This window comes from Hirundo rustica, chromosome 2 (genome assembly GCF_015227805.2).
Source record: "Hirundo rustica isolate bHirRus1 chromosome 2, bHirRus1.pri.v3, whole genome shotgun sequence".
Classification (NCBI taxonomy): Eukaryota; Metazoa; Chordata; class Aves; order Passeriformes; family Hirundinidae; genus Hirundo; species Hirundo rustica.
Window position 1 is genome coordinate 92,511,746 of NC_053451.1, and position 26,400 is coordinate 92,538,145.

The 26,400-nt window shown below is 39.5% G+C and overlaps 2 protein-coding genes across 9 annotated transcripts in view; both read right to left on the reverse strand.

The window, feature by feature from the left end:
• TFDP1 (transcription factor Dp-1) overlaps positions 1-3,531 on the reverse strand; it is a 40,320-nt gene extending 36,789 nt beyond the window's left edge. For 2 of the 5 annotated variants that reach the window (XM_040056394.2, XM_040056390.2), the window contains exons 1-2: positions 2,831-2,968; positions 1,942-2,023 (exon numbers count right to left, since the gene is read on the reverse strand). In XM_040056394.2, the coding sequence (XP_039912328.1) occupies positions 1,942-1,953 (12 nt within the window). In that variant the 5' untranslated portion in view covers positions 1,954-2,023; positions 2,831-2,968. Of the gene's footprint in view, positions 1-1,941; positions 2,054-2,830; positions 2,969-3,463 lie in introns of those variants that run through there. The other 3 variants (XM_040056391.2, XM_040056392.2, XM_040056393.2) reach the window with 3 other exon arrangements.
• A 6,322-nt stretch (positions 3,532-9,853) lies between these two features.
• Positions 9,854-26,400, reverse strand: part of TMCO3 (transmembrane and coiled-coil domains 3) — a 32,446-nt gene continuing 15,899 nt past the window's right edge. Inside the window, exons 8-13 of one of the 4 annotated variants that reach the window (XM_040055289.1) lie at positions 26,054-26,171; positions 25,254-25,449; positions 18,967-19,117; positions 12,563-12,642; positions 11,904-12,053; positions 9,854-10,282 (exon numbers count right to left, since the gene is read on the reverse strand). In XM_040055289.1, coding sequence (XP_039911223.1) covers positions 10,169-10,282; positions 11,904-12,053; positions 12,563-12,642; positions 18,967-19,117; positions 25,254-25,449; positions 26,054-26,171 — 809 coding nt within the window. In that variant the 3' untranslated portion in view covers positions 9,854-10,168. Of the gene's footprint in view, positions 10,283-11,903; positions 12,054-12,562; positions 12,643-15,902; positions 15,963-18,966; positions 19,118-24,410; positions 24,705-25,253; positions 25,450-26,053; positions 26,172-26,400 lie in introns of those variants that run through there. The other 3 variants (XM_040055290.2, XR_005699405.2, XM_058419308.1) reach the window with 3 other exon arrangements.

A 26,400-nucleotide genomic window follows, 5' to 3' on the forward strand; every position in this document is an offset into this window, starting at 1 on the left:
CATCTTCTTCACCACTACATCTCACAGACATTTAGAGCACTTGATGGGTGACATGGCAGAACCACAAGCCATTAATCACAGCAATATTTTCACATCAGCATGTTTAAATTTACAGCAACACAGGTTTTCAGAGACTCAGCGCCTAGAAATGGAGTGATACTGTCTGTATCATGCTTAATTCTATTATTGTGCTTGAAAAAGAACTTGGACTTTTAACAAAAATATGGAAATAAATCTCTTCCCTTCTGAAAATTAAAAACGCGTTATACCAATTAACATCTCTATGTTATAGCATTAAACCACAATTCATAGGGCCCATATTCAGACCTAGAAATTAAAAATTTTTCAACACTCACTATACATTTTGGTGTCATGTAATGGTGGGTACAGTCTGCAAAAAGGTAAGCAGTTCATATTTCTTCCCTGAGGCAGGTTTGAAGATGTTTTTAAGAACAGGTTAGACGATATTCAGTTAAGATTTCATACTCTTTCTAGCTACCCTGTTCCAGTGCTCAAGAACACTTAAAATTTTACCTAAAACCTGACCTAGATTTTCATTTTTCCAAATTCAGTTTATTACTTCTTTAATAAAGATACTGAAAGCAACTTCTTTTTGTATCTCCAGCACCTTCTCCCCTTTCTTAGGTTTACTATGAGTTAGGTTATTCCTTCCTTTCTCCCTTAACTACTCTCTTTCCTAGAGTAAACTAGATCTTTCAAAAATAAGGTTTGTTCTTAAATGTCTCATTCTCATTTAGATCTAGCAGGACATTCATCTGTACTTCCAGGTGCTAGCAACTCTTCACTTAGTTGATCTCTCTCCCAAAAGCTAATATTAAACAAATGTACTTTGGTATCTCAATTACTTTGAACTGTTTCAATATCATCTCCTAGTCTAACACTCCACTTTCGTTTTCTTCCCGCTTATATGGCCTATCATTCCCTGAACTCTGCTATCTCTAATGTACTTGGCCACCCTTATCTCTTCCAGGCAAGCTTTGAGTGACTACGTATGTCTGGTTGCTTCTCTGCACATTACGATGTTTTTCAGTTGAACTACTAAAATACCCTACAAGATTAATTTTTTAAACCAACCACTCTTTCATGAAAATTCCCGCTCTTTTTAACATTCCACATTCGGTTGCAACCTGCTGTTTAACCAGTGAGTTGGATCACTTTTCCTTTAGCTTGCACGCTGTTGTTTTTTGGGGGTTTTGGGTTTTTTTTGAAGGGGAGATATATTCTCAAGACTAGTATATTGTCTTACTATCAATAAGAAAACATGAAAGCCCAATTATATTAGGCATGAACGATGACATCTCAAAGGCAGAATAAACTGGAATTTTTTTAATAAGCACTGGAAGGGTTGGAGAGCAAACATGCTCCATTGAGGCAGGTCACAGAACCAAAGCCGCAAACCTTTACGGCAGCAGTAATGGAAATCTATGGTGAAAGTTCTCAAAGCCTGTTTTTACAGACACTAACAAGCTTTCTTTGGTAGACAGAGATAAACAATCAACACATGGAGAATGAACCATCTTCCCTCAAATGTCTGATGCCTTCTTGAACTCAAGAAAGGCAATGTTAGTTGACAAAAGTAGTCAACGACAGCCCTGCCATCTGAACAACACTTGCCGGGTTTTTCTTCAGTCCAATCCAAACCCAAGCTATTTTAGCGTTCAATACGAATTCACATAATGACAACGGCCCAAGTGCTTTTATTAGCATACGGAATTCTCAAGATTAATCACTCTGAAAAAATGGCAGCAGATCTGATGCCGGTTTATGCTGTCTACAGGAAAACAGCCTAGGCTCGATGCACAGTATAGATAAAGTTCCAGATATTAACTAATGCCGGCTATTATAAAGCATGACCCCATTTGCTTTTGTTAATAAAAATATTCTATGCTTCCACCTTTTATGTGCTACAAATATACTTACATCTTTTGCCATGTTACCAAAGACTAAAAACCAGTCGTCTTAAAATCTTGATGTCTGCAGGACACAGGGACAATGCTATTTTCTGGAAAGCAGAAAGCAAAGACAGCACCAGCTATAAAAAATGAAAGGAGGGAAAGTTTTTACAATTGAAATTATTGTCTGCTACCAAGTATAATTTAGGTTTCCTTTTGAAAAAAAACCCACGTTTTTAAGAAGGGAAAAGTTTCCCATCACCACCTTTTCGTCCCTTGAGCCCCACGCTCACGTGTGGGGGGCACTCCTTGCCCGAGGGCGGGGGCGAGCTGTGCCCCGGCAGACCGAGCCCTTCCCCCAGCCCGTGCCCGATCCCACGCGAGGCCGGTCCGCGTCCAGCTGCGCCCCTTCCAACACCGAGCGCCGGGCGCGGGCAGCGATCACGGCCTCCTCCTCCCCACCCCCATTTCCAGCAGCAGGCACAAGTAGGCCCCAGGGGCAGCTCCCCCCGGGGCCTTCCAGCCCCGCTTTTCTCCTCCTCCTCCTCGCGGGCGGACGGGCCGCGGCCGCACCGGGCGGCACAGACCGGCGGCCGCCCCCGCGCCTCGGGCACTCCGCGCCCGCCCGCGCCCCCCGACCGGGGCCTCACCGCCCGGGCAGAGCCCTGAGCCCCGCGCCGCCTCCCCCCCCGGCGGCGAGGGGCCGCGCTAATCGCCTCGGCGGCGGCGGGGGCGCGGGCAAGGGGGGACGCGCCCGGCGGCACCGCCGGCGGCCGCGGGGGGGAAGGGGCGGCGGGCGGAGCGCGGGTCCGCGCCGTCTTCATCCCCATCGTGCCCGACCCGCCGCCGGCGGCGCCCCCCGCCGCCGTCCCACGCAAACCCCGGTGCTCCCATCCTCGGGCGCGGGCTGCCCGCACCTGAGCGGCCGAAGGCAGAGAGAGCCGGCTCCATCCCCCGCCGCCGCCCCGAGACAGGGACCCGGAGCGCGGAGCGGGAGCACCCGCCGCCGCCGCCGCGCTGCCGCCGCCGCTTCTGCTGCTGCCGCTGCGGAGGCGCCCGACTGCACATGTGCGGCGGCTGCGCGGGCCTGGCGGGAGGGGGCAGGGGCGGGGGGAGGCGGCGGGACACCGACATCGGCAGCCCGGGAACAGGGGAGGGAAGCGAGGAGGGAGGCGAGGGCACCGGCAGGGACCGCCTTCCCCGTCCCCCCCCTCCGCGCTCCGGGGGAGGGGGTGCAGGGAGAAGAGGCGGCGGGGGAAGAGGGTCTCCCCCGGCGGGCTGTCACTTCCCAGCGCACCTCTGCCCCCGCCAGCCCGCCGGGCTCCCGGCCGGCCGCCCCCGTACGCCGCGGCCCCGCACACCTGCCCGGCGCCGCTGCCGCCGAGGGGCTGCCCGCGGGAATGGGGGCGATGGGTAAACGAGCGGGGACGAGCGAGCGCAGCGATTCCCCCCCTCCCACGGACCCTGCGCGCGCGACCCCGCCGCTCTTCCCCCGTCTCTTATTTTTTTTCTTTTAATAAAATTAAAAAAAAAAAATAATTGAAACTTACACTTTTGTGCGTCCCCCTGACGCTGCGCGCTGACGTCACGGGCGCGGCGCGCCTCGCACGGGCACACGCGGAGCGGCCAAGCCAACCCGCCCGCCCGCCGCTCCAAGGCGCGGAGGGAGCCGGGGATGGAGCATGCGCGGGATTTTCGCGCCTTCTTCCGACTCCCCGCCCGCCCCGCGGTGCCGAGCGCTGCCCGCGGGCGCGGCCGCGCTGCCGGCGCGGAGCGGGACCCGGCGGGGCAGGGCCGTGCGGTTTCGTTGCCACAACATCCTGCTGCCGGCGCTTCCTCATCGCGTTTTGTCCGGCCGTTACTCGAGCAAAGTTTCGCTTGCAGCGATCGTTGCTAAAATTAGGGATTTTGTGGTAATCCCAGGGAGTTTTCCTTCGGGCGGTTGCGGCTCTTAACCGTGCGCCCAAAACTAAAGCACCTCGGGGCTGTGCAGCCTCTGCGTGCAACGACGACCGCAGGAACAGAGCGCGTTAGCGAGGGCTGTGTGCTGTAATTACATCAGTGTCCAAGTTTTGGTAAAAAAAGGAAAAAAAAACCAAAAAACAAACAAACAAACAAAAAACCCTAAAACCTGCAGCGTTGCTGGCCGGGGGGATACAAAGGCAGAGCCGTTATAGTGGAAAGTGCAGAAAAGCAAGGGAAGCTCAAGAGTTGTGTTGCTCGTAGGGCTGGATGCAAGGCTGTTTGATGGAGAGGAAGCTATACACGGTTCTGCACGCAAGACCAAGCCTGCACGGTACAGGGTTGCTCGTAACGCAATGAAGAGGGGAGCAGGAAGTAAAAGGCTCGCTCTTTCTATAAAATCATGCTGCTTCCTGTGAAAGAAGACTAGTTGGGAATAGAACACACGACCACAGGGCCACTACGTTGCAGCAGCAGAAAAATCCAGCAGAGAGAATCCTGGAGAAGATGCATTTCACAAGTTGATAAGATTCGCATTCACTTTTACACCTTACTCTTTATATATATATATATATATATACACACACACACATTGGATTGTTGTGCTTTACAATAATAATGAAACACTACGTTCATTTTCCTGATAAATAGCAATCTTCAGAGTTTTTAATTAACATACCCCCCCCCACGTGCTGCTCTAGGGTTATTACCCCATTTCTTCATTTCTCTTGATTAAGCTTGGCAGCAGTGGACATCGAAGAAAGAAGGTGATAACTTTTCAGAAATCAGCAAAAACTTTCACACACAAAACCCATAAACCAGCTGCAGAAAAAAAATGCTTCCTGAAAGACATCTCCAGTTGATAGTGCTGCTCTCCACCCTCCAGGTCATATATACTGTGCCTGAGGGTTCAAACCGTCTATGTATCTAATGTCCCTACCCACCCACCTCCTGCTCTTTTGTTTTACATTAATTCTTGTAGGGAAAACACTTGCGAGTCAACAGAACAAGCACAAACAAGGAGTGTCCTAGTTTGCTAGAATTTATTTTGATACATACTAACTGCCCAAACACGCCCAACTCTCTTGGGTAGTGGTTGTTTTTGTTTTTTTTTCCTTAGCTGAGGGCTGTTCACAACGAATTTGAAGTATTTGTATCGGTGGAAAAACTTCCAACACTTCTCTAATCTCTGAGCACACCTTTTTCAGGTATTTTGGAGCTTTAGGATTTCGTAGTGGTGGAAGGCTACTCCAGTCTTCTGGGGAGTGCCTCTCCCTTTTAAGGGTGCACGAAGATAACTTTAAACAGCATCAGCACAGCAGAACTGCATGACAGACGTGAGGAAATTGTCGCATGAGGTCATCTAGTCTATAGGCAGAAAGCTTCAACAGATGCCAGAGGAAATGCACGCGAACGGGGAGCCATGCAATCTGAACACTGTGATCTGTGCAAACTCATGACTTAAAGACCTAATGCCACCTGACCACCTTGTCAGCATCTGGACCTCCCAATTCTCAAATTTCTACTCTGTTTTAGGAAATAAGAAAAAATACAGCTTGGTACCATAACTTTGAAAATTTTACTTCTCTCTGATCTAGGTTTTGTCACACAAGGCAGGACCAGTTATCCCTAAGTCACTCTTGTCACACCATTGTCCTGTTTGTTGTCTCCGGCAAGCAGAAGGTTTTCCTAGTCCCACTGTCCTTACAGCGTCAGTAAGTCCAACCCGGCAGTGGCAATTACTCAACAGAGGCAGTGGGAGAACCCAAGGAGCAAATCTCCTGGGCTACTGAGTGAAGTTGATAGAAGCACGCCTTTCCCTCCTGCCTTCAGGGGTTGAGTGGGCTGCACGTCTCCGAGCCATAAGGGCATCTCACTGTTCTTCCTTCTCCCTGCAGCAGTTGTGTTTGCTCCCTCGTTGTCAGGTCAACACTGGATGTCTGATAACTTTGCTGCTCCTTACAAGCCATTGCATTTCCTACAAAGTAGTAATGCTATTAGTGTGGCTTGCCTCTTGTCATTCAGGATCCAGTTTCCTCCACCTTTGGCACTGCCCACATGCTGGAACACTGCCAAGACTGGTTACAGAGCAGAACTAAGGATTCCTTGCCTAGACGAACCCCAGGAGTGCTTTTGTGGTTAGACTGTTCGTGGGCTCGTTCCAACAGGCAAGACCACACTAGATTTCTCACCCCCTCCATCAAGCATCATCGTACAGCAATATTCTGTCATACAAGGCACCCCCACATCTTTCTGCCTGCAAAGCTGAGGACGTCCAATCATAAAACAAGTGAGATACAAGGCTTTGTGAGGATGCTTTTCCTCATATTTGAGAATTAGACTAAGTATTCTTACAGCTTTTAAAAGGCTATGTAGTCCCATGGACTTAGTCCACCATCAGCATATTCCTGAGCCATCCTAGACCTACATCAGTCACAGTTTCAGGAAACCACCTCACAGCTCCCACAGATACCTTCCTACTGACAAACTGAAGCCACCTGCTCTGTATGGGATAGGCCACAAGTAGGGTGGTTGTGGGTCCATATATACCAATCTGACCCCAGGGCCAGGGAATGGCTCACAAAGCACAGCCCACACTACCAGCTTTTAAACTAGTTTGGTTGCTTTATCTTGACAGAATTAGCAAGGATAGCAATTAAGGGGTAACACACAAGAAATCAAATTTTCAGAAAGCCATGCTAATGGCTACATCCACCTACAAAATAAATCAATCAAACACCCCCCTCCCCTCCCCCTCCCCCCCCCAGGAAAAAAAAAAAAACCCCGAATCTCAACCCCAAAACAGGTTAGCTGAATGAGTTGCAAGTCAAGCACAGAGCAGACCTTCCTTTTCATTCCCTTAATTAAGTTCAGGTTGACCACAGGAACATCCTTTCATCATTTGAGGTTTCTGCTCTGTATCAGCTTTTCTGTATTCAAATGAACATTAGTTAATGAACGAGATAGAACCACTGCTCAATAAGCTGGAACAAGAATTTCCAGAAAAAGACCTTCTGTTTTTCAAGAAACCTTCAAGAAATCAGTAGATTTTCCTTTCAGGGCTTCTGGAACTCTGCTTTAATTTTATCTGCTTGAGACAGAAAGAGACTATTCCACAGTACAAGCACAAGGTTTCCAAAAAGCTGCACTTATATCTAAGTGGGCTGGTTATGCAATATTCTCCCCATTTTCCATACAGGAATGAGTGATCATTCAAGAATAAGGTCTGCTGTTTCTGTCCTAAGATCGTATCGTGAGACTACCCCATTGGGACATGGAATTATGCACAGAGCCATTATTTGCATTTCAGGAAACATTTACAGTATCTCAATATACCTCCAGATTTCTATGAGACAATCTCAAATGTCTGATTTTAAACAAACTTAACATATGTCTGTTAAGATTACTAATTTGCACTTACATCTAATATTGAGCCAGGCAATCCAATTCTGTGTCAACAAAGAGGCACAGAACACTGGTACTCACACAAGGCTACTTCTCTTCCCCCAGTTCTCCTAAAGCTTAGCCAAGTTTTCCTGGTTTTGGTCAGGACACAGTAGACATGATGGGGTGGAAGCTGGAGTGGTATGGGCACATGTACCTTGTTATTCTATACCATCCCACCTCATTGCCAGAGGCAGGGAAAAGGGGCTCCCTCTCTTCAGGAAGAAAGGTGGCCCCTTTGTCTGTGGTAGGATGGAGAACTGTTGTTGTCTGGGGGTCCTCTCTGTACACTTTTATTACTGACAGTGTTGCTGTTACTGTTTGTTTTCTTATCTCATTGCTGTTTCCAGTAAGTGGTGCTTATCTCAACCCACAATCTTTGCCTTTTGTGCTTCCAGCTGGGGGGAAGAGGGGAAACAACTGACAGCATGGTTTTGGTGAGAGCATTAAATTGGGGAATACCATTCCTAAACCATGACAAAGTTTCTTTGGGAGAGAATTGAGAGAGATGGGGCAACCAGTAAGGTATCTAGATGCTTGCTTTCCTTTTTTGAACATGGTACCAAAAAAGCTTTTCACTCAAATCTTTTAACAGATATTCAGGAAAGTATTTTCCTTCTTTTAAGAGACATAAGCCATCAGTATTTCCTAGTCTCCTTCCTAACTTTTAAAGAGTTTTCTAGAGAACAACTACCCACAGCAATTTATTTAGATAAAAGTTTTACTCATCACAGGTGCAGTATCTCATATAATTGCTTCAAGGGATAAGCAAATGAAATGATGGAAGCCATACAGAGGTCTCCACCATGACCTGTCATACATTTTCCCCCCTGAAACAGGTGGCAAACTACATAGGAAATAAGCATCTTTCAAAGCCAAAACAAAGCATTCAGGAGAGATGCTTGTATTTCATGCCAAACAATGAGCTAGGTCAGTGGACAGACTGGATAAGACAGTTAAGAAACAAATTATTTCAGTGATGTACCTGGAAAAGAGTAAAAGGTCTGAGCTAGTAGACTGTTAATAGAACCATAAAACTTGAACTGCTCCTCTATTTTGAATAAAAATATCGAAATACATCAACAAATCAGTTTTGAGTTTCTTTTCTGTTATGGATTCATTTTATTAAAAAAAAAAATAAAAAATTATAGGGCAGCTTTTTGCTCTGCATTTGTCTGTTTTGTGATAACTTTTGAAACCATTTGAGGGGAGGTGGAATTGCCATACATTCCTCCAATCTTTATGAAGCCTTAGTGCCTAAAGGAAAAGCCCTGAATCCAGTGAGCAAGAACTCATATATGATGATCTCTACATTGTCCCACCAGTACATACACACTCCAGACTAATCCAAATTTTATTTGGACAAGCCCGGCAGACATCAGAGAAAACACAGAAGAAAACTGAGGCTGCTATGGGGGAAAGAGGTATAGAGCAAAAAAATCCATCCAAAGCTTTGTTTTGCTACTTGGAGGACAATTTTCATTTTAATTGGCAATTTAAACCTTGTAACATGCATTTTTTTTCTAACCACTTTGTGGGTATCAATGTTATTTCAGATGACACGGCAATACTGACCTCAAGTGTTAATGTAAATAGTATTGGGTTTAGCAGATAAACCTCAAGATGATTGTTAAATGCTTTCTCACAGAGTAGACTATAGCCTATGAGTAAGCTTTCTCTATGACACTTTAAGAATGGGCTTTTACAAGACCTATCTCACTACATAAAAAAATTTTAAAGAAAAACCACATTTAAGATCACATTCAAAACACTGTTTTCTAAAATTTCATGGTATTTTTAAAAGACTAACAATTTATTCAACGTAAATGTAACTTAAAAGGTCATGGGGTTGCAAATACACATCCATTCTGCCATTTCTAGTTTTCTGCAAGTTAATTTACTTAAAATTATTTCAAATCTAGGATAGTGCCAACTAAGATCCAGCCTCCAAGGTTACAGAAATGCTATTTTTCACATCTAATTCAAATTACACTTTGCAGTTTTACTATATTTATTTTTGATTTAAAAGAAAACACCCCTGTAAACCATTACTGTAGCAGCAGTTAGCAACAAGAATGGGTAACAACTGTCAGTCTGCAAACATAAGTTACGTCCTTTCTTACTGTCAATTTTTAGTCAAATATGTAAATAAATACAAGTGCTAACACAAAATATACCACTATAAGAAAATACATTATATGCTGCAATTTGGAATAAAATATCATGCAGTAATGGCCGCATGATTTGGAATATGTAATTAACTGCTTGGCACTGATGCTAAACAGTTAAACCTTTTCTTTGTGTAGATCACTCTTTTATTCACCATTAGAAATTTGTTTTGTAATTAATTTTATACTGCTATATTAAAATCCTAAATGTGAAAATGACTCAAGTCATTTAGTGAAAGAAGATACCATAGGCACCATAATATATATATATAACTTTTCCTCCTTTTTGAACAAAATCTGGTGATGAACCAGCATTAACAGGCTGAAAATTAAAAGGCACATTCAGGCAAAAAAAAATAATCAACATAGTTTGCATGATGCTATATTTTAAAAAAATAATTTATGCTCTGAGTAGCAGATTGGATCAGAAACAAATATTCTAGCAGATTCCAATCTGAGTTAAAGTAAATTTTGTAGAAGGTGTGCAATTCAAATGATGCAATTATTTTTTAGTATTGAATTTTGTTTTGTTTTAAGGTCAGTATAAGGCTTATAACCAAGTGCTTGTTAAGAACACTGACTACTCAACAGGTCTTGTTTTCTGAGTGCATAGAAATACAAAGAGAAATGAAGATGTTTTCCTTGCAAGAGAACATATTCTTCTACTTGTGCAAATCTTGATCAAGTACTTGAGCGTCTTTCAGGTCTTGGAACACATTTCATAATTGCAGCTCTCCACAGGGCAGGGGCAAGTAAAAGGCTAAGAGTAGTCACACTCAGAATAAGAAGATAGACCTGCAAATAGCAAAGAAAAGCCATTACTTCTCTCGGTCACATGGTAGCACAAAGAAGTATCTAGAAGTTTGATGGATTTGACAAAGAAGTTCTAAGCAACTCTGCATATTGCCACAAAAGAAAACATGCATGCTCAAATCATCTAATTACCTGTTTACCTGGCGTGAAGATACAATTGCAAAAACATTATGAGCTTACAGAAAAACAATTGTTTTTATGTGAAGTAATCAATTTTGAAAATTCAGTATTTGTGAAAAAGTGAAAGGCCAATTATCACTATTTAAAAAACAAAACGAAAATCCCCAAACAAACAAACCAAACCAAAAAGACCCCCAGCCAATCAAACAAATAAAGAAAAAATATCTACCACCATTCTAAACTATTGTGGTTTAATGATATAATGGCAAAGTTCACTGCTACTTCACTTATCAACAGAAAAAAGCATACAAAAATCCCTTTAAGTCATACTGTACATCTACTGAAAAAAAAAAAAATCCTAACTACATAGTCTGAATAAGTCTTAGAATACAGTGTCAGGAAGTAGCTTTGAGGTCTCAAGCAAAAGAATGAGGTTAGGAAATTTCAGAGGTATACAAACCTATACAGTAGATACCTGAGAGAAGAAAAAAATGAAAGCCTAAATGCCTCCAAACTCAGTGGGTGGGCCCCTAAACTGGTTCTGTGATCACGTAGAGATATCTTGAAACTCTATGCAAACATGCAATATTTGTAACTCTTAATTATATGAAGGATTGAACATGAAAGTGAATCCCCTTTACCTACAAGTGAACAGCATTGTGTAAGTTTTTCACATGTGCTTTATTTGGAATTGGTTCCCACACTATGCAGTCCTCTTGCTCAAATAAAGAAAACCTTGGAACACCAGGAGAGCACTTTTTGTGAGCAGTAGCACCGAGGATAAAGCAGCTAGTACTAGAAAGTGAGGTCAGTTGCTGTATCTCTGTTGCCATAATTTAATTAAATTAATTTCATAAATCAGATTTCATTGTCCAAAAAAAAATTGACATTGTCACAGGTTCAGTATAAAACTAAGTTGAAGGCTTCTTTCCTGGGGGACATTTTTCATGACTACCAAAAAGATTGGTTGTTTCTTCTGTGAAGGATTTAAAATGAACGAGCTTTACAGGTTAAAGTGATTACAAGTTTATTTGCTTGTTTAAATGTTAAGGCAATTTTCACGCTATCTGCTCTCTAGTTCTTATTTACTGGTATTTCCTTCTCTCTGTATTGTACACCCCTATACCTCTTTCAATAGCTGTATCAAGATTCTAAAAGCAAAGGATTATCAGCCTTTGTGACTTGGGTGCTATCTGCAACTCACTGTTCACATAACTAAGTTGTGAGAGAAGTTAAGGTAAAACATTTATAACTAAGCTATTTAAAATCTTAAAGTACATTACGAAACAAGTCAAAACCAGCACTAAGAACCCTGTCAGGGATGTACAAGTAACCATTTGTATGGGTTGATTCTACATTTTTACAGTTGAGAAATGTAGAACAAAATTGTAGTCTATTGGTATTACAGATACCGGGATTTTGGATTACAGTGTAAGTTTTTCACGTGCAAAAAAATGAAGTTAATAACCACAGAACAGCTTACCTCCCGAGATATGATCCCTGCTCTGCGTGCTCTGCTTCCCAGAACAAAAGAGAATTCACTGACTTGTGCCAGTCCTGCTGAGACTATCCATTTGATATATTGGCTGGTCTTTGGAAGAATCAAAGAAAGGACAAGCACTGCCAAGACAAACTTTAAAAACAGGTTTTTTGAGTTATTGTGGGTTCATTTTGTTTGTTTGTTTAAATAAAGAAGTGCAATAAATAACATCTCTTATCTCTGTAAGATATATAGCATCAAATAGAATAATTTTGGACATAACATAGAATAGTGAACTTCCAAGTGTGTCTTCTGTATTAATGATAAAAGACACAAATGTACATAGCACAGTAAAAAGTAGCATCTTCTTTATTGTAATAAAACACTTGATAACTGTCACAAATCCCAAGCTAGAGAAACAGATGCTTTGCCATGTGCAACTTACTTTTCACGTTAAATAATTTTCTTTTAAAATACTTGAAGAATATTGTATCAAACTGTATTCTAATCAGTAAGATACCTCCAAATACATACTTACAGTAGTATTCTCTGTTATATCAAATGTTCAGTTCTTGCTTAGAATTTTCTTTAGGGCATGCAGCACAAAGATTACTTAAATTATTGAAGGTTAAAATATTTTTAAATAGCGTAAAAGAAAATACCTTCATTATGACGACAGACAATGTGAGGAATAGCAGGACTGTGAGTTCATATATTACAAACGTGGGAAAAACATGAAGTCCTAGAAGGCAAGAAAACAATATTGCACAGTTTGAGACCAATATCTTACTATGGTAATTTACTGGGTTAATAATATATTTAATTGCAAGACTGTTTTCTCAAAGCCAATCAAACAAAAAGCCTGAACTTACTTATGAACCACTTGATCACTAAACTTGATCCCTAACTACCTACTTGATGACAAAAGCATTTCCCGCAATACCCAGCCCTTTTTGTTCTTTGGGTAGGTTTAGCATAGGCACTATTCCCAACTGAATTAAATTGCACATGACTGATGCACGAGCGCTTTAATTTCTAAAGCCTTCTGTCTTCCACACCAGTCAACCATACAAAATCTGAACTGAAACACACATCTAATGAAAGCTATAAAAATTCTGCAAGAAAATAATTCCATTGTCATGCACAGTCATTGTAATATTTTGCTGGTCATTTAGCTTTTGTTTTATGATATGGTAATGGACTATCACAGTGGGAGGAACATGATACTCAGTATTTGCATAGACTATAGCTACAACAGAAATCCAAACTGTTTTCATTCTATGACCACCACTTCCAGACACTGTAAGTCACCTGAACTTGAAAAGTGACTTAGCTTGGAATCAGGTAAGGCCATAAACCCCTGAGCACAGTCTAACAGTTAAGGAATTACAGAAAACCCATTGCTATGATGTTAATGGGGTTTCCTTTTTTTTTTTTTTTTTTTTGTTGGAGTGCACTGTCTTTGGGTTTTTTTGCAATATTTGGTCTTTTTAACTTGGTAATTATATAAGGAAAGGTAACAAGAACCACAAAGATCTCAGAAACATAAAACTAAATCCTACAAATACTAAACATAAGAAAAAGAAATATTTGTCAGAGAAGTCCTAGGATCACCGAGGAATAATCTTACAACTAAGTCCATTTTCATTTCCCAAAGTACGAAGAACTTGTGCAGACAAACATAACTGTGTATCTTCGGAAGTTTGTTCCTTTTTCATAAAAGCTTCTAAAAAGTGAAATCAAAATAATGGTGGTGTTCCCAACAAATTCATAACTGTTGGCATTTCTCCAACCCCGTTGTTTCTGATGAAGAACAAGAAATTAGCTTTCTAAAGCATAAGGCATGTAAATCAATGCTGTAAATAACTTCTTAATTTAATGTGGGACAAGGTTCCACTAATTTTCCCTCCCTATAGTGCTGTAGATCCAGATGAGCTGTAGAGAACCAAGAGTTGTCATCTCTTCCAGATATACAGTAGCTTCACAGGGTATTGTCTGTATTCACATTCAATTGTCGATGGAAATCATCTTCAATTACATCAGAGATCTTTACACAAGTGCCACCCAGTCAGCCTGCACACACCCTGTTTTATTTCTTAATTTCCTTCCAACTTCTGAAGAGCAAATGCAAGAGGCTATCAAAGTAAGGGGGGAGACAGCAGAATACGAGATGTAAACCACACCAAAAGAGAAATCCACATATATGCACAGATGCATGTGGAAGGGCAAGTAGCTTCTCTGTTTTCACTGTTTAACACTGCACAGTGCTCCTTCACCTTTAGGCCGACCTAAATATACATGAAAAGCAATCAGAGAAATACAGCCCATAGCAATGGCATGTTTGATAAGAGGGACAATTCTGCCAGATCTAGAACTGGAGGTTTCCAAGGAAGGCTATAAATAAAGCCTAGTGCGCTCATCACTACTGGTGGCACTACGTGTTCAGTTCTGGAGCACACAGGCAGTCTGAAGTCCATTTGAACAGCTGCCCAGTGTGGAGATTATTGCCATATTCCGAAGGGCTGAAGCACGAACTACAGCAGATTTCTATACCAATCCTTCGGAGGAGAGTGTCTGCAAGGTGAAAACAAACCTAAACCTGTCACATACAGTATTCTGAGGAGACAAATCAAGATCCCAGAAACCAGACATTTTTTTGAAAGAAATAAATCCCATCATAAAGTATTTTTATGGTCAATACAGACCTTTGCCCCATTCGTAGATGAAAACCCAGGATAAGGCCAGAAGTGCTAGGAGACTCCTATACAAGAATATGGCGCCTTCCTGATAACACAAACACCACCAGAAAGATTCATTTCATAGGCAGAAGATGCACGAATATGGCCAATTATTGCAACGGTTTTGATCAGACTTCGACTAAGCTCAGGAGTAATTTTGAAATAATTCTCTAACATGGGAGAAACACTTCAAATGACTCAAAAACTTCAGCAGTGTCATCAGCACATGTCACATTGGCCAGCAGTCAACAGATAGGATAACATTTAGGTACACTTTTACTGAGCTGACCACAAGCTACCAGACTTCAGCTCTAAGCAGTGTTTGCAAAGAACTGGAACAGAGGCCTTGGAGTGCATCACTGTCAATCCAAAAAGCACAGTTTGCTCAGAGAAGTTGGTATGTATTCCATGGACAATTATAGGCAAGACTTGGCACAATTTTTTTAAAAGTATTTTTTTCTTAACAAGTAAACTCGCTCTTTCCTCGATTAGATGGATTCTACCAATCTGCTGGATAGCTTCTAAACAGCATGTGATGATCCAAATGTCTTGACCACATCCTGGTTAGATCCAACATCAGAAAAAGAATCTTGGAGATTCTTGATGGCAAACAAGAGTACAAAAATCAGAACTCTGTGGGTCAAACTGGAGCCAGTAGAATTAATTCTGACATGTCCTCAAGATAGGACATCACTCAGAAAAATCACGTTAGCTATGCATTGAGATGTTGTGTCTACTAAGAGTCTTAATGAACCCAAGATCATAGCCAGCAAATGCTACAGCCCTGGCTAGATCATTAAGCAGCAGATGGGAAAGCCAAACTTCCTAATCTTTCTGCAAAGGGGAAAGTCCTTTTGATTTTATTGTCAGTTCTGAGAGCATGGAACCTCCAAGGTTCATTGTGCTCCATGCAGAAAAACAAAGCAGCAGAGCTGAATGGATAAAGAGAAGGCAATGCATGCCACCTAACAAATTCCAGTTGGGATCTTCCTTTGATATTCTCAGATTCAACAGAAATGCTAAGAGGCTCATTGGATAATCCTTGTGTGCATGTTTGTTCTGGACAGTGGTGGTGCTGGCAGTGTCAGTATCACCCATCTTCTGAAGAAAAAGATTGAGCTGTTAAAGGGCATCCAACATCTTGCATTCAAGGTCCAACACTAACCACAGGAGTTACCCAGAAGGGAAACATGGAACTTGGCAGGTGGGTACATCTGCACATTGAGAACACACAACTTGTCAGTCAGTGGAAGTAATCTGTTACCTCACCAGCAGCAGAGAGGGTCTTGATGCCCAGTTTCAAACTCTATACTCTGCATGTAGACTAAAAAAAAAAAAAATGGAGCTTTTTAAAACAGTCAAACAGTCTGTGCAAAGATACCTGCCACCTTTCCAAAAAGTAATCAAAACAAACTCAAAGGATATATGGGTAAAGATCTGTGTACTGGGTACAAACAAATGAGAAAGAAAGCACCCAAAATGTGGCGCCAAGGGATTGGTCAAGATGTTCTCTCAAAACTGCCACTGAGGACAGAGACTAACAGAAACTCTCCAACTTCAGCAGGTGACATGAAGCATGCCAGGAACCTTGAAGAACACCCAGAAGCCTAAATGACTGTGCAGATAGAGTAACTCCAAGTACAGCTGTTAATGCCTAACTGTGAAGGTGCATTATTCCCACAAAATGCACCCAAGCGTAAATTTGAAAGCAGTACCGTTGCACAGGTCAAGCTAAGGGCAGCTCCACTGCTACAGATATTACATTAGAAAGTATTATTTAGCTCAGCTTTTAGGCACCAGAAGGATTTCTGTAGTAAGAACAGAAAGGCAGGCATTTAAGACAAGCAAAATAGAAATGAACTTTTACAAATGACATACTTGCAGTCATTTTCAATTTAGATAACTTTTTCCATTTGTGCCTTTATTCTAAAGGGACCAGATACTACAGTGGTGTTCCTCAGGATCTCAAATGTTTCTGCTCTCTATAAGGTGCTTGCTTGCTGCATATAGTAACAAACAAACCTTCTCTTTAGGCAGGGGGGGAAGAATCTTTCCCTGACGCTTTTACAAAATTTCACACAGTAAATCTCTATATATTTATATATACATATAATTTGCATGTATACATATTTAAGTACAGAACAAGAAAGAAGTCTTTAAAAAGAAATCTAGTAAGAAGAAAAATTAAGGAATACTTTTTGCTCTACTCAGGTTTTCTTTGCAATATCCTATCACTCCTTTTAAAACATACCTCCGTGCCACCCAACAGAATTTCCTGTTAAGCACAAAATTTAAAAGTAACTGAAAGTTAAGGGGGGAGGGTGGGCTAATTTTTATTTGGGGAGGAAGGGGATTTTGTTTGAGGATGGGAGGGTTTCAGGTCTTATTTTTTTGTTGGTTTTGGAGGGGTTTTTGGTGTTGGTTGGTTGGTTGGTTTTTTTAACAAGCAAGGATTATCACATTTTGTCAGAGGTCTGTAACATAGTGCTTCTGATTTTTTAGGTAATTTTCTTCTGAGGCAGAAATAATACCCATTTTCTGTAAAATCAGACCAATATGTTAGGCAATTTTATTTTATTAATTATAATGGCAACATTTGTTTAAAAGGCATTTTTTTAAAATTCTGTAAGAGAATGATTAAAATAATTTCCTTAGAGTACCATGGAGGCTGTATGGAGTGCTGCTAGCATGCCAACTGAGGTCTTGCTATTGTCTTCTACTCTAGCAAAGTCTTATCTCTAGTCTTAATTTATGCAGTCACAAGAGCGTAGGACAGTATTTTTGCTCAGTCCCTTGTAAAATTAACTTTGGGCTTATAATCACTTGTCATGTTTTGTATCCCTGATAACACTATCCACTCCATCAGCATCTTTACTTGAACACATAAACAACTTACATCTGTGAGCATTTAGCAATTACTCATCCAAGCCTGTCAGTTATATGGCCCCAAGTTTCATCAGAGCTCACCATTTTCCTCCCATTATTAAAAAATAAGTTGTTCAAATAAACATATTTATTACTAAGTAATCTGACTCATCACCAGAAGCTATTATCATGGGCAGGATTAAAAAGAAAAGAAAAGAAAATTAAGACTGGCAAGCATAGCTATTTCATTTTTGTTTTGACAGCCACCGGTTTTAGTTTCTGTTATGAAACAATGAGTATCAAAGAGGTATATAAGGAAAAATATTAAAATTATACTGGTGATGGGACTTCACCGTTACCTGAATAAATATATGGAGATAAAAAGAACAATAAAAAACTTATTTTAACAGCAGAAGAAAAACGAAGGGTGGTGTTAAAAAAATCCAAGCTCAAATCCTAAGACATTCTGAGTAAACATGGGTTGAAGGAGGTTGGATTGGTGCACCAGGCCACATCCAAACCCCCTCCTAGACACTGCAATGTCCCCAGCATTGGGACATGCATCTCCTGAACAATCCACAGGGAGGCAAGTGCTTTCACAGTGCCTGTCTCCTCATCCACTGCAGTCGAGCACTCCAATAACGTGTTCCAGTTCCCTTTAGACAAAGTGTATTGGGCATGCACAGACAGCTAGAGAATGTAGCAGTTCAAAAGGAAGTTACTGATTTACTGTAAGTATTCTGAGTTAACTCCTTTTGGATATCAAGCATAATGAGTTACTCTCGTCTTATACCTCAATTCTGCATTTCAGTTGGCATTCAAGTACTGCCCGAGATACATCTTCTTTCAATTATTTTTTCCCTGCATTGAGAACATACAGATCACACCCTCCCAACTAAATTTCTAAAGAAACAAGCTATAAAAATTATGATATTATGACATTCTGCTTCTATAGAAAAACAAGTCGCAAAAGTCTGAAATCTACTCTATCAATTGACTCAAAATAGTAATACAATTTTAGTATAAATTACAAATACAGCTGCTGGGAAGACAAAAGAACATTCAAAAAAATCCCAATGAATCAACAACCAAACCAAGGCCTTTTTATCTCAAAATATTTAGTTACATGTTTTAAGTAGGATGATTTCAGAATTAACATTGAAAAATTGACACTAAACTAAGACTCGGGAGTACAACACCAAAATGACTTCTGAAATGGACTGTTACATTTAAAAATAGTAGCAAAGGCAAACCAATGTTGTGGTCAATTAACAGTATAGTATTTCAACAAAATAAAATCTATCTCCTCCCCTCACATATAGACACCATTTTTTTTTTCTCCTCACCCACATCGTAAGCAATGTTTTTATATTTTATACACATTTAATATAGTATAGATTTAACATTATTTAATATTACATATAAATATCAAATATTTTAAAGTAAGATTTCTTGGAAGTTACCTATAGATGCAAAGAAAATGATGGCAAGAAAGTCACGTATTGGTTCAATACAGCACATAATCTCCTCAGTAACCATGTGACCCTGAGAAGAGATCAGAGCTCCGGCTAAGAAGCATCCCAGCTCCATTGAAACATCCAACAGCTCTGTGATCTGTTAAGGAATAACAGAGAATCTACTGCTGAGTGACTTTATTTACCATTTCACAGTGAAACTATAAAACTCTACGTTATAGCAAATGCAGGAAATTACTATGTCTTTATGCAAGTTCAACAACAAACAGAATCCAATGTATGTATTTCAATGTTCTGCAGTGTTGCATTTATACAGAAGATTCACAAATCTAGTTTCTCCCTTTGTGTTACCTCCTTTCCCACAAAAACAAAAATAAATTTCTTAATCTACCTTGCAATGCTTTGTGTGACCCTTATGGACAGCATCTGATTTCACAAGTCAGAGAGAGACTATGACAGATTTGGAGTTGGGATTACATAATGCATTGAGGCTGTGAAATAAAGCAGTAAGAACAAGGTATTTTCCAGCTGTCAAACAAGAGGGAAAAAATGAAAATCTAAGCTTATATTTGGGAGAAGAGTCGCAATCTAGCAGAAGTCCCTAGCATAAATTATATTTTATTATTGTAAATTTGGTTCAAATGTTCCTGTGTACTTCACTGAATAGGGATTCATTTAAGTGCACAGAGTAAACTGCTGAAATGAAGCACAATGACTGCTTGAAAGAATTCAGACTGCTTCATTATTTTTTAATATTTTAATGCAGTACTAGAAGAGATGAAACACATGTAAAGAGACTAAACAAAACACAAAGCAACTGCTTAAGGCAATGCTTGGAAAAGTACAAAAAACATACTGCACTTCTAATGTACGGTATGGAATAAAGTATGTTTTAAAATAATTACTTCAAAATCACGAGCTGCCGACGGTCATCTTGCTGAGAAAGGACAATGTTATTAATATTAATAGAACATTTAAAACCAATGACTTATTTTTATTCTAATTTAAACAAGAATACACTATAGTACATTTATGGACACCATTCATCGTATCTTGAATGGTGTTTTACTGTAAGATATTACACAAAAACTGAGGCAACATGAAGCTAATGGAGGAGTGCAAAAGACACAATAAATGTCTCCACACTGTGCATAAGATGCCACCTAAAAACAATCCCAAGACCTTTGAGTATTGAAGTAGTAATGCCTGAATGCTCATCACGTAACAGCATTTGTTATAACACTCTGTAATTCATTGCAGGATGTTTAAGGTAATAAATTGGTTCTGTCAACTAATATAATTAGTTGCTGATTACGCAAAGCAAACAAGGTAATGTTATTCCTACTTTAAAACAAAAGGAATTTCAGTGCTTTTTAAAACCATTCAAAATTGTAAGAGGGAAGAAGGCAATATATACATGAAGGACTTTAAAATCACCAAGAGATTAATAAAATTAAGGAAACAGTTATGAATAGGAAACGTTTAAGTTCTTCTCAATCATACATTAGTTGTTTTAAATGTCACGGCCTCCTGTGGATGATTAAGATCCAATATAGCCTATTGAAATAAAGTTGGAATTATTTTTACAACTCAGCTATAATCTTCCCACACTTAAGTGCTATCAGCTGCAACAGAGCTCCACATGAAAAGTTTTATAGCTAATATTTTAAACATTCCCTTAGACAGGATTAGGTTACCATAAAGGACAAGATGCAGCATATCTTGTACCAGAATTGCATGATACTGCACTGTTGTGAGAATCACTCTTCAAGCAAGGAGCAATTTGAGTGTGAAAGAAACATGTTTATTCAGCGAGCATCAGACGTAATTGGAGCAAACCGCGTGTCTAACTGGGAATTTGGTCCCACTGCATAAAAACTGAATTACATTTCTTCAGTTTATGGCAAGCCAAGTATAAGCTCAAGGGCCTGGTACAAAAATAGGCAAGTTTTACCATTTCTTGTCTTCTGGGTACTACACAACTTCAGCTCTACAAAATCCATAGGTCACTCTACATACCGAAAAGTGCAAAGTGAATCAGAGAGCAAGAAAAGAACCAAAAATTACATCATCTTCTTAACACTCTCTCCCCTCCTCCAATTTGTTCTTCAGATTTACAGAATCAACTAGGTTGGAAAAGACCTTTGAGATCACTGAGTCTAACCTCTTATATGTAGCTTTATATAGAAATTCCTTTTACAATTCCCATCTTGGTCACCGGTCGTCCCATAGTATTACCTACAAGTGGACACATTTCCTCAGCTAAAACTGTAGCATCAGGGTGTATTATACATAATGTATGGGCACATGTCCATGCACATACTGGAGAGGACTTGCTAAACTGGCAGGAAGGCATCCGCAGCAGAGTTTTTTACATAAGCAAAACCTGGAAAGTACTGAGCATTTAGTATTCCCTCTCTGCTTGCATCACTTCTAATGTTCAGACTTAACAAACAAGGCTTTAGCCATTAATAATCTCTGGGCTTTGCACTGTCCTCTTCTCAACTCTTACGTTACGGAAAGCTTTTTCAGTCAAAATGACATAAAAAATTTTGTCAACTCACATGTTTTTCTCAGCCCAACTTAGTTTTCAGGTGTATTCAAGGGTCCCATTTTACTCCAATTCAGAAAGGATTGCTTTGCTTTCATTAGAATATTGGATTTTTATGTTCAAATGTTCTACCACACCAATAAATAAAGAAGCAAGAATTACTGCTACATCATGTTCTGGGCGAACCTCAACCATCGGTTCAACAGTGGTTCTACTTATATTCTCTAATGATGTCTATCTTATTGCTACTCTGTTATTATCATAACAGAAGCTTAATGAATATGGTAAGCCAGTAAAATTAAATAAAATTTTGGTGGAAATAAAGGCATTAGAATTTCAGGCTTCAGTAACTTAAATCTGCTCAAGAGTAAAGAGGTGAATTTTAAGCTTGCATTTCAAGAAAGTGAAGCTGTAATGGAAACAAACAATTATAAGGGAACCTTGTAAAAACTCTATTTCATAAAATACAGTTGAGATAATCAACTAAAATATTTGAGATTACAGTTCTTCTTTAATCTTCTTTTAATTGATAGAAAAGAGTTCATAAGCAGGTTATAAGCCATCGAGAAGTACTTCAGACACACAAAGAATGATATTTCAATACTAGTAATGATATCTGTACTACACTGCAGAAAAGCCTTGGACATTTTCATATGTAAAGTACTGCAATAACATCACTGTATTTTCTTTTCAGTATATAAAGCAAACTGGCAAATTGCCTCCATTTGCTGCCACCATCCCAGGTCAACCATCAGCCAGTGAAACTACAAGCCACTTTTTCCCCATGTATATGCACAGTCCTATGAACATGTAAATATAACTGCTGTCCTTGTCAGGTCAGGTTTTATATTTTTCCATTTCCCTTGTAACATTCCACAATTTCAGTTTTAAATAATGATTAAATTGACTACTGTTGCTCTGTAGGTTTCCAATAAACCACTTCATTATCAGGACAGTGTTTAAAACAATTTTCCTTGTAATGCTTCCGTACATATAGAACATGAAAAAGCAACACTACACTAGTGAATGCTCTGGCTGACATATTCTTCAGCTCATTCTGGTAACTATCTTGACTTACAACTACCAGTTTGGCCATTGATCCTGAATGGTCATGTTTAAAACTGTAAGTTAGATTTGTTCCTTATGTTGCAATTCATGAGAACAGTTTGCCAATTAAAACAGGCAAACAAACAAACAATCAAATGCTACCTGCATAACTCAAAGCTTGAAAAGGAGTTTCTGAAAGTACAATAATGACCTACTGAACCTTTGTTACTGAAAACAAAGTGCGTGATTCAAAGATGCACAACTTTGTCTCAGTGTCATCTATACTATTACAGGATTGGCACTTGACACAATCCCCACCTCCCAGCCCTGATCTGCCTAACTAGTTGAAGGATAAAAGCAAGGGGAATTTCAATTATTTCTGAGAATACTGTGAACAGAAAGGGTATCTTAAGCTCCAAGTCTTACTAAAATATCTGCAGGCATAACAAGTTGCAGAGTTATCCAAGTGACTCAAGTTAAGAAATGCTCAAGAGTCACAACCATATTCAAAACTCCTCGACTGACATGATAATCCTTGTATGAAAATTGCTTACTTGTACTGCAGTATAGGAACCTCTTCTGTCTCATCTTCCCTCTTGTTCTCACATACAGAATTTGCCCTTAATGGCAGAGAAATGGCAATTCTTGTTTAATTAATCATCTGAGATTTTTCAAACACAGGAACCAAGCAAAATAAATCAAGTTTATATATAATGAATATTACATATGCTGGTGTTACACATTAATCCAAATACAAAATAAGCTTAGCTGGACCCCAGAAACCCAGCCAACACTGAAGCACCTAATAAGTAACTATATGCATGAGGCAGGAACACCATATCATTCCTAGTCTCTTTCTCATGTATTGGAAAGGATGTGTCCTGCAGAGTAACTCATAATGCTAGACAGTGACTTATATTATTTTATTTAAAAACATATCTCAAATTTCCTAAATGAAGCCAGAGAGTTGTTTAGGACACTAAAATAGGTACTCTCTTATTGTTCCTCTACAGATTCAAAAGCTTTTTTAGAATTAGACCAGTAAAGAAAATTCTGTGTTTGCAGATTAGTTATACAACCTCCTTCAATATTTAGGCTTAGCTTTCCAAGGAGAAAGATTTTTACAGAATCCATGACAGTTTAATTGTTTTCCTACCTGGCACCTAAAAACCTTAATTCAACTTTTCCAAAGATATGCAACATTTTTTTCAGTTTAGATTGCAATCACTAATCGTATGTTTGCATTCCTGACAAAGTACAGCATCTATACCGATTAAGATCAGTTTTCCAGATTTGTTTGTTCACCTATTCAACTCAACAAGCAAACACTTTTTTACTTTTCCTGTTTTTAAGGTTTGTGTGTTCAAACTATAGCTTGTACCATTACTACAATGAATCTGTAAGTGTCAGTAAATATCAAGTATCTCAACTGGTTCACTCTAGTTACCTGTAGTATCCTTTGTACCATTCTCTTTGATAAATTATTCATCAACTTTAAAAGGAAAGAATTTTGAAATGCTGAAGGAGCCTTCTGGGTTTGCAGTGTAAATCCAACAAACTCAAACATATTCTCTCCCACCACATTTGTGTATGCACATGCATTGTGTAAAGTCATGTAGACAAAATCCTTGTATATTTGAAATGCAATTTGGGTACAAGAAGCCCAATTCTATGTAGGCCATGGTTTTAATTAAAGTAAAATTGCTTCTAGATACCATAATATTTTATACAACTTCCATGGTTTCTTTGCTATTTTTTATTAAAGTTGTTCTACAAGTGTAAAGTTTGCTTGTTAGAAAGTAAAAAGGAGAAATTAGGTTTTTTCTTCACTTATTAGAGGACACATTTGAAATATGAATAGCTGTTTAGAGCAATGGCATTTTTAACTTATACAATAGAAGTCACTAACTAAAGCTATAGTCTCACTAACTTTTTTAACCTTCAGCTTTTCCTGTGGGACTGTAGTAACTAAGCAAACATCCCTAGAAAACAGGCACAGGAACTTTTTGGCTTAATTATTCTCAGGGGATGTAACAATCTGCATATTCAGGATAGTGGAGTGTCAAAGCCACAACATTATCAAGCAACTGTCACATTCTGCTCTCCAGCAGCGTGGTTTTTCACAAGGCTGAAACGTGAGATAGAAACAAAAAAAGAGAATTCAGGGGAAAACGAACCACACCCAATAAGGTTAATCAAAATCTATAAACCTTAAGGCATTTCTCTACTTTCTTAACTTCATCCCAAAATGTGTCTCTCACACAAAAAGAAAAATATTTCATAATAAAAATCACGTTGAGAATTTGCTGTTGAGAAGAAACTTGCAAGCAAATGTTTGAGCAAATGTTACAGATGTCATTATCAGTATCTCAAAGCCCATCCTGAATGATTTTCAAATGCATGAAGTAGCCCACAATTACAACTCAGATCATGATTCCCAAACTGGCTGTATTAAAAGCTAACAGCAGAATTTCAGCTGATTCACGTTCAAATTGTAGCTCTTCTTACTCATCTGTGCTACATTGCAGGAATCATTTGCACATTTGGGGGGTGTTTTAAAACCAAATAATTACAGAGGCACGTGCATATGCAATAACACTAAGTGTGACGGCTTTTGTGATACTGATGAAGTAAACTACCACATGTATAAAAGTGTTTTATCAACTTAGAAGATTACCGTTAACATAAGGAAGGTGAATGCAGTTATTCCTAGGATGAGGATTTCTTTATTCCCCTTGCTTTCTGTGTGCAACTTGCGGTAATACGGTCCTATGAGGTAAGTCTTTATAACAAGACACAGAAGAAAAACAGCAGCCAGAGAAAACAGAATTTGACCAATCAGTATCAGTATTCTCAGAATTTCCTTGAAAATGCTGGAAGAGAAGAATAAAGAAAAAAATTCTTTCAAGTGCTCTCCTACTTCCCAACCAGTTCCCCGTAAATGAAAATACCCAATTCCATAAGTGCTCATAACTGAGTAGCTACAGGAAGGTATTTAGATACATTCATAAACAAGATTAAGACTAAATCTGCAGAGTGCCCAGAAACCTCTTTTACAGTCTGGAATTTACTTCCATGTTGACTCAGAAAGATTTTCATTGAGTGATCTCCAAGGTAAGCCATTTGACACAATAATACTATGGTTTAGTCTTTGACAAAAACATGCCCCATGGGAATAAAGTAAGTGAATAAATTAACTTTTTTTTTTTACAGTAACAAACTTTTCACTAGACATTTTAATTACCACACAGGACTAAAGCAGCTATAGCAAAGAGATTATTTTCATACAACTACTTTCATATGACTACCACAGGCTTTTACTTCACAACAAGTAGAAACAGTAGAGGAAATCTCACTGACCAGAGTGCACCATGGAACTGACATTAACTGCTTTCACATTCATATTGGCAATCTACATACTAATTCCAAGGGGTAGGGGGAATATCCACACAATGATTTTTTTTTTTTTTTTTTTACCTGGAATACGTGCTCACTCCTGCTTGAATAAGTGTAGGCATGACAGCTATAAATAAACCAAGCTGCACATCCTGCATCACCAACATGCCAAGCAGTACGCTGCTGTAGTCAATGTCCCCTGTACACCAGTAAAGTGGTCATGGAAACAGTCATCAGAAACTATGAAAACTCGCAAATGCTCAGAAATCTAGAAAGGCTTAATCAAATGAAGGTCATTCAAAGCAGTCTAGGGACTTTTTTCCCCCCACTAATAGGTAAATTAAAATGTATCTATAAAGACAGATTGAAACACAAACAAAATATTCATATGAAACTTCTGTTACACAATAAAAACTTAGATTTTGGTT